Genomic DNA, 12,052 nt, shown 5'->3' on the forward strand with positions numbered 1-12,052 from the left:
TATCACAGTCGTGCACACAGACAGTGACATCAACAATGACAATAAAGACATAATTAAATTCAATTAAATTCAAAATCCACAAAGGAGTGAAACTTCAACAACTAAACCGCAAAAGAGCAAGGGGTCGCTGTATGTATAATTTATGCCATAAATCCGGGACTACAGAGTGCACTTGCGCCGCATCCGCCGACAAAGTCCAAATCCAAATTTTGTCTTTATACAGAACACACTAGCTGCAGGCTTAAACAGCCATAAAAATGATCTTATTCACGACCATTTGTTACATTTGAAAAACCTCTAAAAAGTTACACATTGCATCACGATTAAACACTCTGGGACAAATACTGAGACGTCATAATAGGTAAAATATACCTGATAGTCACCTGCTGCTACAGCCGATCCTACTAGTTGGTAAGATTCCAAGCATTTATGTATGATTTTTGTTGCACTCGCACTCCTGCGTATATAACCAGTTCAGGGTGTCCCCTGCCCACTGCCCAAAGATAGGTGGGATGGGCTCCAGCACCCCCGCGACCCTACTGAGGATAAGCGGTGCAGATAATGAATGAATGAATAACTGCTGCACTAGTTGATTGGGCACAATGTTTTTTAGACATTTCCTTGATGATTATGTCAATACACGATCTTACTTCATAGGGACAATGGAAATATCGTCATCCGTCCATGCGGTTCACTTATTGAATAAAGAGGGATTTGGATACGACAGGGAATCATATTTACACTATCTATCTGAGTGTCATTGAATTTCTTCACTTTGACATTCAATGCAAGAATTGCAATATTTTGTTTTGACTAAACAGTCTGATTCACTGGTCCACACCAGTTCCCAACCAGGCGAACCATCGCGGGAAGGGCCTGGTTTTTGTCTAATGTCGCAGATGACACCCTTGTAACCATCCATCTTGCAATTAACAAACAAACATATTTAACGCCACATTGTAGGAAAAAAGTAGTGGGTTGTAATCCGGAATTTACGGTACACAGAAATTAGCCACAGTCACTAGTATCGGTGGATAGCATCCATCCATCCATTATCTGCACTGCTTATCCTCAGTAGGGTCGCGGGGGTGCTAGAGCACATCCCAGTTTCCTTCGGGCAGTGGGCAGGGGACACCTTGAACAGGTTGCCAGCCAGTCGCAAGGCACACAGAGACAGATAGGTCACTCGCTCATTCACACTTAGGGACAATTTGCACCAGCCAATTAACCTGACATGACTGTTTTTGGAATGTGGAGTGCCCGTAGGATACCCACTCAAAAACCGAGGAGAATATGCAAACCCCACACAGGAAGGTCCGATCTCATGACCTCAGAACTGCCGCACACGCGCGAACCACTGCACTGCTGTGCTGCCGGCAAAATTAGTATTAAATATAAAGTCATACTATTTTCAAAGTACAGTGGAAAATCAGGTCTTAAAGTAGGGTTAATTATAAGAAAAATGTACAGAAAAATATTTAAGAGAATATATTAATAAAATTCAATGTTAATTCATTCGCTCCCCAGCTAACTTAAATGGAAAAAGGAGGAATTTGCTGTCAATTTAATTTCATGTCTTTAAGACACTAGAGAAAATTTGTATGTTATTAAATCAAATTCCACCTTTCTTCGATGATTTTTTGAGTTCTCCTTCCGACACAAATAAGCAGCATAGTTAGCAGTAATCCCCAATGTTTAATCACGCTATTTTTTATGATCTGATGAAAATGATTTAATTAATGGATTTGTTTACATTTAATGAACTCATTTATTTTCCCTTTACTTAAATTGAAAATGTAAGACTGTCATCCTTAGCTGTCAATGGCACTAAACGCGTTATAGTTAACCTACTAAAAATAAATTTGAATGCCATTAAATGAAATCAAGTACTCCTTGCTTTTGCCAGTCAGTAGCATAATCTGATTTAATTTATTTACCTAACGGAAGTGAATACAAATGTAACAATATAAAATTGTCATTTTTTTATCATTTTTTTAAACTTTTTTACAGTACTCCATCTGTTAGCTAATATAACTGGCATAAGTGGTTAGTGTAGTTAGCATTTAATTCAATTCCCTTTTTTCTACTTAACCTACTTGAACGTCATTAAATTAAATTTCCTATTTTTTTTGTTTCTTTTTAACATGCTCTGTTGGTTAGCGACAGTCACTAAAATAAGTGGCTAGCGTAGTTAGCATTATACCCAATGCTAAATTGTGCGATTTTTTTATAATCTAATGAAAAGGACTCTACTACCGTAAAATTTGGTCTATAAGTCACAACTTTCCCCCCAAGATTTCAACCTTATGGTTTATGCAATGATGCGGCTAATTTATACACATTTTTTTAAGGCCACACCAGAGCAGTAAACGAAGGAGTAAGACAGGTGGAATAAATGTGTCGGGGAAGACACAACTTCAATGTTACTTTGTGCATGAATAAAACCAGCATGAAAAAACCATAATGGAAAAGGTGTCAATCGAAAGGGGAGTGCTAACTATCCTATTGGTAATAAATGTTATGAATCTGTTTATTTGTAAACGGAAATAATGTGGCAAATAATAATAATAATGCGCTATAATTCTGACAAGGACATGGTTAAACCTATCTATCCCGGCTGTATACACGTGTACACGAATGACAATAAAGTATATCTGAATCTGAATCTGAATCTGAAAATGAAAAGATTATAATAAGCAACACCCAACGAAGCAAAAATGTTTTAGGGAGATCCGTATACATCATCAGCATTATCGTGTAATTTGGAGTGAAATACTTTACACGGTTGGATTCGAGGTATTGTCTTTTATGTAGCAAGGCCATTTTCGTGGACATTCAAAGAAGTTGAAGATGGCCCAGAGGATATACTTGTGAATTACAAGTTATAGTATTCAGACTGGTCGTAGTGTTTCTTGATGAATTTTTTGGGAAAAAAAAATGTTTAGGGATTAAGATACTGTGTATTATTAAAACTCTTTTTTGAGGCTTATAACCAGGTGCACCATATTGTCCGAATTTTACGGTAATTAAAAAAAACCCTCCCTTTTTTTCTACCTTTTTTTCCCTACTGGGAATAAGTCTAAAAACCATTAAATTCCCTGTTTGCTGCCCTGCTTAAATAGACAAAGTAGGGATTGCATCTATTCCCCTCATTGGCACTGAAAGATTGAAGTGAATTTATTGTCATCAAATCATATTACAGTATTGCCAAATACCGCAAAAAAACAACTAAAAAACAGATTTTATATAGGCTATATAATTGTTGATTTTTAGGCAATATAATAAAAATGATTTTATCACGTAGCACTGCTCATTAATCTGGTTACCCCCTAGTGGATACCTAGAAAGCCTGCGGGCCAGCTCTAATATAACGTTGACTTTTATAATCGTCAAAAAAATTTATCGTTAATCATTAAGACGATAAAGTGAAAGTCACATGGGTGAAGGTCGCTCGAGCAAATTTTGTTAATCTAAAAGTCATAAGGCTCTTTTGACTTTGAAAAAAGGTCAATGACACCAATTCCAAATCCACGTGGATTTCTCTCGAAATATATTCTTCTTTGCTGAAAAAAACGTGAGCGTCGCCTTGGACTCGAATGAAACGTTTTCCTTGAAACTGCCTGTCTTAAAGCTGTCATGGTCACGGTGACATTTGAGTTCCAAGAAAAAAAAAAAAAAAGAGAAAACTGTAGCTGGAGCTCCACTTACCTCCCACGAGATGACCAGTTCGTGCCTGCGGCCATTCCCGCCACTCACATTGGCCGGCGCCACCGAGGGAACTGGGGACCAAAAATTGAAAGTTTTTGAGTTACCCACCTCCAAGGCACAAGAAAAATAAATTGGGGATTGAAAAGTACCTGCTTCTTTAGTTCGAACTCCTCGGGAAGGAGCGCTGGGATCGCCAGTTCCAATAGCATTGCTAGCAACCACTCGGAACTCGTATTCCACCCAAGGGTTGAGCTGGACGGCCACGGCAGACTCTAGATCACCAGTGATGGGCTCTGGGTCTCAAAAGCAAAATAAAGATTGGTTTGACTCAGAAATGAAACCTTGTAAGAGTTGTTCGTCATTTGGTTTTTTTAGTTCATTGGTCAATGCATACGTTTGTTCGATCTTTGGTTCATGGGTTAGTCAGTCTGTTTATTGGTTAGGTCATTTGTTTGTTTTTGGGTTCTTTCACAGTCCTGCAGTCAGGTTTGATTGTCACGTTCCGAGCTTTCTTGTCACAGCATTGTTTCAGTGTGACGAACCCTTGCCTCCTTTCCTGACCACAAGTACAACCTGCCGAACATTTGGACGATCACCTTCACTGAAGTGTGTTAACTCTATCATCGACCCTTTGCCTGCCTCTTGGATCACGACTGCTGTCTCTGGCGATCTTAATACTGTTGCCCCGATTTCTGACTCCCTGTGTATCTGACTCTGTCCGAATTAACCCCTTAACATTCCGCCAAGGGGGCCCTTGGACTGTTGAGAAGCAAATACGTATCTGTACAATGTCACCAGTCACTGAAATACGTCATGCCACAAATCATTGGAAAGTCAAGCCAGATCAAACATTCTTGTCTTAGTTAAAGGCCTCGCTGCAGCATTTTGTACCAGCTGAAGGCTCTTTATTTTGGACTTCGGGAGGCCGGAGAGTAGTGCATTACAGTAATAAGTAAGACGGGAAGTAACAAACGCGTGAATTATAATCTCCGCATCTGACCGAGACAGCATAGGACGAGTTTTAGCAATGTTGTGAAGTTTAAACTCTTGGGATTCAAGATATCCTGACCACTTAAAAAAATTACTCATCACAGAAACATCATGATCAGTCAGAAACAAAATACCCGAAAACTATAAATCCAGGGTAGCTCATTAAAAACATCGTCTTGCAGGCATCACGTTCAATGATAGTACGCAACCATAGCCTCCTTACATCCGTAAGGGTTTCGTGAATCCAACTTTTTTTTAAATTTACTCCAAAGCACACAATAATGCTGACAAATCCCCCCCCCCCCCAAAAAAAAACCCGCCGATGTACTTTACTTGTTGCTGGCTGTCTGTTTAGCCCCAAAGTTCTCGTTTGCAAATAAACAGACCAGTTAAATTATTTTCTATAGCCCGTTAACAACGTATCTTGTGATTGACAGTCGAGAACCCGCATTAACCTGTACTAGCCTGAAAATGTTAAAAAGGACCTGCCTCCTTTACCTTCAAATAACTTTAGCCAATAGCCACCTGGTTTGTTGGTTTGTTGTTTAATTTTTTGTTCATTTGGCCGCTTGTTTGTGCTTTTCGTTATTCTTTGGTCCGTTTGTAGAAGTATGAATAGTTACGAACTCTAGTTCACTGGCTGGTTTGTTAGTTTGATTGTCCATCTATTTTCATGGCCTTTTGTTCATTGGTTGATTTTTTCGTTGGTTCGATGTTAGGTATGTTAGTCCGTTATATTACTCATAACTCTGGTTCATTGGTGGGTTGGTTGGTTATTTATCTATTCATTTGTTTGTTGATTCATTCTTTTGTTCATTCTTTGTTTTTGTTCATACATTTGTTTGTTTTGTTTGCTTCGTCTGACATGTTTAAATCATTCCGAACCTTACATCACAAGAACAGCCAAACTGTGAAAAAAATTACATTTTATATTCTGGAGAATTTGATGTTTGAAATATGGTTACCAGGAAAAAAGTACAACAATCAAATAGTTGTACGTCCTAGCCATGTTTACTTCACACAGCGTGGCTATTGTGTCATGTTTAATCCAGCGTTCCGAGGCAGGAAAACAAGACAAAGGTGAACATTAAATATTAAGCCTCGCATGGTTTCCCACACCGGGTGGTCACAACGTGCTTTCTGTAACTCATCTGAAAACGTCTTTCCCGCTGCAATTCAATCCACGCAAATGAGCGTTTGTAATCCAGAAGGTGGAGGAATACAATTTTTTTTCAACTAATCCTCTGGGACACTACGTGCTAACGAAGCCTTCATCCAGAGAAAGCTCTGGTCATGAACTTTTCCTGGCAGAGCTTCGCAATAGATCCGGATTAGGTGTCTCGTGACAAAGATAATTTGTGTCATTTTATTTGCTTGGATGCCGAATACGGATTTGCGTGCTAAACGATGGAAAATCTGCATTTATGCTAGATGAACACAATTACGGTATTTACAAAACGAGCAGAAAACTTTTGGGGTTGGGGATGATAACTAAACAAACAAATATATACATGAACTACTACAATTACTGCTACTATTACATAGTACTAATACTGTATAAAATATATACTTTCTTACTGGATTTTGAACCACAAAAATAATTTGTACAATTAATGTAATAAAAAATATAAAATTCTAAAACTACTGTTACGACAAATATTACTGCTTGTACTTGATTATGATTACTTGGTCATGATTACTGATTTAGATCACCTGTGCCCGCTCACTTGGCGCCAGCTGCTGCGGGCTACCCGATTGGTTCCCTGTCCGATTTTAAGGCCAGTCCTGTCACTCTCCGGTTTTCAGTCTGTCAGCAAACCTCTGTTGTTACAAGGCAAGCATTTCGAGTCCCACCTGTCCCGTTTTTGCACCCGTTTTTCCACCTGTCCATTCCTGATCTCCACTAGGAGTACTATTACTGTATTGGTTATATATCTTTGTTACTTTAACATTTGCATACAAAAGGAATTATTAATAATAAATGCAATTAAAAATAAGTTATTATCACTCCTACAATTACTAGTTGTATAACTGTTGTTGTGTATATTTTGTTAAGTAATTTTTTAACAATTTATGATGGAGGCTATGAAAAACGAATATAAATAATGTTCACTATAAACAAAATACTACATCTATTACTAGTAGTACGACTTCTGTATTCAGTATCGTTGTTGAGAGCATTTATTTAAATTGTCAGACTTTGTAACTTCTAACAATTTGATTTTATAACAAAGGGTTAAAGATAAAATAAAAAGTTAAAATATCACCATTTTTGTCATGATTACCAATGTGAATCACCTGTGCCCGATCATTTGAAGCCAACTGCCGCAGGTTCTTATTGGCTCCCTGTCGGTATTTGAACCGAGTCCTGTCAAACCCCTGTTGTCAGTCCGTCTGCCAATCTCCGTGTATACAAGGCAAGCCTTTTTCGACCCTGACCCCGCCTGTCCCGTTTTTGTTCCCGTTTGTCTCCGGCTACAACCCGTTTTGATCCCAATCACGTCTGCTCCCCCTTCCCGGCTTACGACCCCTTTTTTGTTCTCGACTACGTTTACTCTCCCGTTCATGCTTACGACTCGTTTCCGACCCGACCACGTCTTGCTCTCCCAGTCCCAGCTACCGACCAGTTTTCTGCCCCTGACACCACCATCCCTCGCTACGGAAGATTCACTTCCGTGTTTGGATCACATTTCGAATACGAGAGCGATTCGCTTCCCGGATCGTGGGCGCAGCCCTTCCTCTCTCTTTCAATAAAACTTGTGGTAAACGTCATGCAAGTGGGTCCTGCTTCCGTTGTGGTCCAGACAATTTCAAGAGAAAAACGTTTTTAATTGGCTGCTCATATTTTTCTTTTTTTTTTTCTTTTTTAAATATAACTTGTGGAAGAATCAATACCTTAAATTTAAAATGAGCAAACATCTGCCGTCGCTGTCTAACCTAGTAACTTATGCAGACGAAATAATAATTATGGGGGACTTTAACATTCAAATGAATTCACCACTCAGTTCCCTTACTGTTGCGTTTAGGTCTCTAATTGACACATTTGGGTTTAATCAATTGATTAATTTGCCGATTCATAAAGATGGAAACCAGCCTTCATGTGAGTAGTTTGAGGAGTTCTCCCCGTGCTTGCGTGGGTTTCCTCCGGGTATTACCGTTTTGTCCCACATTAGAAAAACATGCATGTCAGGTTAATTGGCCGGTCTTAATTGTCCCAAGGTGTAAATGAGCGAGTGTGTTGTCTGTCTCTGTGTGCCCTGCGACCAATGTTCTCTCTAATTTTCCACGGGTCTGAGCGTTCACACAAAGTCGGTGAGCAACGCTTGAAACAACAGTGAGCAACCATAATCCCAAGTGTGGCAAGATAATTAATTATCAAACATGTCCAAAACTTGACATCAAGTTACATTTTGCTGAGTTTACGGCAATGCAAAATTATTTTTCTCTTTTGAATGAATTGACTTATGTACTATTGCAAAGGTTGTACGGCCTACAAACGTCGTTTGTTCTTACAATTCTTTCACAAGATATCCATTTCTTTTTATTTCCTGACATATTTTGTCGCATAATATTAACATTTTTGGGGGCTTATTAAGTCGGTTGTAAGATACAGAACTGTACTTAATCACATTTTTTAGTGGAAGTACAATGTTGGCAACAAGATTCACTTGTATACATTTGATCCCCAATCTGTCCATCCAAACACAAGTTAAGAATTTTGCTAGAACAGATTTTTTCCATCTTCGCAACATTGCTACAATTTGCCCTATGTTGTCTAGTCTGATGCGGGGATAATAATTCATGTTGTCCAGAACCAGAACAGGAAACAGGAAGTAGAACCCAATCGCATAATATTACTCACAGTTTATTTGGGAGAAGAGAAATAAGCCCACACTCGATCCGGGGATCGATGGTCGCGGAAGTAGATTGTTTGGTACGGGTAAATGGTCAAAATCAAACAGCTTGGGGCGAGAACAAAACAGAAGCAAAACACAGGCAAATACGGAGATTCACATGGCTTGGCAGAACACAACAGAGTTTAGCAGGAGTTTTGCAGACGCTCCGACACCAGGCGACTCACAGACAGTGTTTAAGTAGTTAGAGAGCAATCTGTCAACGCGTTTCAGCTGGTGTCCATGGGCGGGGCCAGTTGGGCGCCGTGGAAACCGTGACAGAACCTGGCGCGACACAGCGGGGACCAATTGGGCGCCATGGAAACTGCGACACATGTATTTGCAACCCCCTGTCTCGATTACTGTAATGTACTACTCTCCGGTCTCCAAAAGTCCAAAATGGTACAAAATGCTGCAGCAAGGCTTTTAACTAAGACAAGAAAGTTTGATCACATTACCCCGATTTTAGCTAACCTGCATTGGCTCCCTGTTTGCTTAAAACGTGATTTTGAGGTTCTGTTGATTTTGTACAAAGTCATGCATGGACTACCTCCCTCATATATTTCAGATTTAATTTCACCCTATGTTCTGTTTGGAACCTTCGCCAAGAAGAGATCCGCAGGTTTGAGGGTGTTCTCCATTCGGGCCCCGGTGCTGTGGAATGCTCTGCCCTAAGATTCGATCTGCAACCTCGGTGGAACTGTTTAAATCTACGTTTAAAACACACTTATATTCTATAGCTTATGAATGACCTATATTTTATGTTGACAATATCTGTGTATTGTTTATTATTGCAACATCCGTTGCAGCCTGGTCCCATCTCAAGGTTTCTTTATTTTCCTCATGTTGAGGTTTTTCAGTTTTTCCTTGCTCTCATGTAGGTTTTAGATCAGGGGATGGTTTAATAATGTTCTGTAGTTTGCAATAATCTGTGCTCTGTGGTCCCTTTGAGACTCTTTTGTGATTAACAGCTATACAAATAAATATGACTTGACTCAATGGAAGTCCGGAACACATTACCATAGGTTTATTCCCACTATTATACGGCTATTTCACTTTGTAATCCCCACCCCAAAACTGATTCATGCCATATCCCAGCAGTTTACTGTACAAAATTTGTTTTTTTGTTTTGGGGTCAAAAATCATGCGTGGATCGATTACCTGTTCTGACTGTTTGCCACCCCAAAGAAAATGGGCTTCGGGCTTGAAGGTGGTAGGTACTGATGGGACTGTGGTTGTCCACACCTCGCGTCCATGATAAAGTAGCACTGGTCTCGGTGATCTCTTCCACGATTACCACACCGGGTGGACCAGGAGGACCTTAAAAGTTAGCAAAAAAAAAAAAAAAACCCGTCAGATAATCATACCTGTCAATATTAGCTACTTGCTTCTCTATTGATGATTGCAATTCCCCTTGTTAAGCGGTAATAAGCATTACAAACATAAGGTGGCACCTTTTTACATGCAACAAGACAGACTATGTAGTTTACAAAGTAAACTACACAAACAATTATTTCAGTTTTTATCTTAGTTCTTTATAAAGGAAAAATTTCAAAAATACTCCTGCAGAAACACTACAAGAATACTACAGATAAAAAAATGCAAATTCAAAAATACTCTGAGAATACTACGAAATATTCCTGCACAAATACTACAACAATTTTGCAGTGTAAACAGTATAAAAAATCCTACTACAGAAGTAAGAAGGAATACTACAAAAATAGTACTGCAGAAATACTAAAAGGATCCTACAATAAAATTACTACAGAAATACTATAAAAACACTACAGAAATACTCAAAATATTACAAATACAATATTACAAAAATATTGCTACAAAAATAGTACTGTGGAAATACTACATGAATACAAAACACTACCAAAATACTCTAGCGGAATCCTGCTACGGAAATAGTACTAAATATTCTATGAGACAGTTGTGGCAAGCGCCCTCTTCTATGCGACAGCGTGTTGGGGAGGCAGCGTCAAGAAGAAGGATGCCTCTCGTCTCAATAAACTGGCTAAGAAAGCGAGCTCTGTTGTGGGCAAAGAGCTGGACAGCCTAACAACAGTAGCTGAGAGACGGGCACTGGAAAAGCTGCGGTCAATCATGGACAATCCATCGCATCCACTATACACAGCATAATCTCCATACAGAAGAGCAGTTTCAGCGACAGACTGCTGTCACTGTCTTGTACTACGGACAGACTGAAGAAATATTTTCTTCCTGATGCCATGAGGCTCTTTAACTCTACCCGGCAGAGTAAAAGCCCACAGTAAACCACACCACCTACATTGCATATTACCGAATCTTATTGCAATATGTATTCTGTGTAGCACTATTTAGTTATTCTATATCACACGCTACAGTGGGCATTTGCATGTCACACTGGGTATTTGTATATTGTATTCTTATTGCTTTATTTTTGTATTGTTCTCAGCTCAGGGATGCTGCTGGAAATGTGAATTTCCCTTCGGGATGAATAAAGTATCTATCTATATAATTTTTAAATTCTTCTAAAAAATATTACAAAAATACGACGTAAATACTTCAAAATTACCACTACACTAATACATCTGCAGTGTAACTACAGGAAATACTACAAGAACACTATGAAAATACTACTGCAGAAATAAGACAACAATCCAACTAAAGAAAAAGTACATTTATTACAAAAAATACTTCAAAAATACTTCAGAAAGACTACAAAAATATTGCAAAAGTACTACAAATATCCTACTACGATAATAATAGTGTAGACATACTACAAAAATACTATTAAATTCCGATTTCATAAACACTACATTAAAACTCCCAAAACACAACTCAGAAATACTGCAAGAATATTGCAAAACTACTCCTGCAAAATTAATAATATAATAGAACGCAATACTCCCAGAATATTAAAACAATACCACTGCAGGGATATGAAATAATCCAACTATGGGAATTGTACATTTTCTCGAAATCTTTGGTCGAGAACCAATTTGTTTGAACTGAGAGGCGTTCGAAAACCGAGGTTTGCACTGTACTACAAAAGTACAACAGAAATACTACAAAAATGATATTGTAGAAATCTTCTCAGAATACTATGACAGTACTAGTGCGGACAGAATATTACAGAAATACTACAAAAACACTACAAAAACAACTGCAGAAATACTGCAAGAATACTACAAAAATACTACTGCAGAAAAACTACAATAATGCTACAGATATACTACAGAAATATTACAAAAATACTACTGCAGTGATACTTAAATAATCCTATAATGGAAATAATACAAAAGTAATCAAAGAGAATCTTATTACAGAATTATGACAACAATAGTACAGAAATTTTACAAAAGTACTACAGAAATACTACAAAAATTCTACCACAACGATGCTACTGCAGAAATACTCCAAGAATACGACAACAATACAAAAATATCCCAAAAATGTATGAAATACGGGGAAAA

At 38.4% G+C, this 12,052-nt stretch overlaps 1 protein-coding gene across 2 annotated transcripts in view; it reads right to left on the minus strand.

The window, feature by feature from the left end:
* The window catches only part of cntn5 (contactin 5), a 158,024-nt gene that overhangs the window by 33,425 nt on the left and 112,547 nt on the right, over positions 1-12,052 (minus strand). Inside the window, exons 16-18 of one of the 2 annotated variants that reach the window (XM_088345035.1) lie at positions 9,753-9,911; positions 3,858-4,007; positions 3,709-3,779 (exon numbers count right to left, since the gene is read on the minus strand). In XM_088345035.1, coding sequence (XP_088201161.1) covers positions 3,709-3,779; positions 3,858-4,007; positions 9,753-9,911 — 380 coding nt within the window. The remainder of the gene's footprint in view (positions 1-3,708; positions 3,780-3,857; positions 4,008-9,752; positions 9,912-12,052) is intronic. The other variant, XM_088345034.1, reaches the window with a different exon arrangement.

Source organism: Urocampus carinirostris, chromosome 10 (assembly GCF_059441175.1).
Source record: "Urocampus carinirostris isolate Australia breed hairy pipefish chromosome 10, RoL_Ucar_1.0, whole genome shotgun sequence".
NCBI classification, from domain to species: domain Eukaryota; kingdom Metazoa; phylum Chordata; class Actinopteri; order Syngnathiformes; family Syngnathidae; genus Urocampus; species Urocampus carinirostris.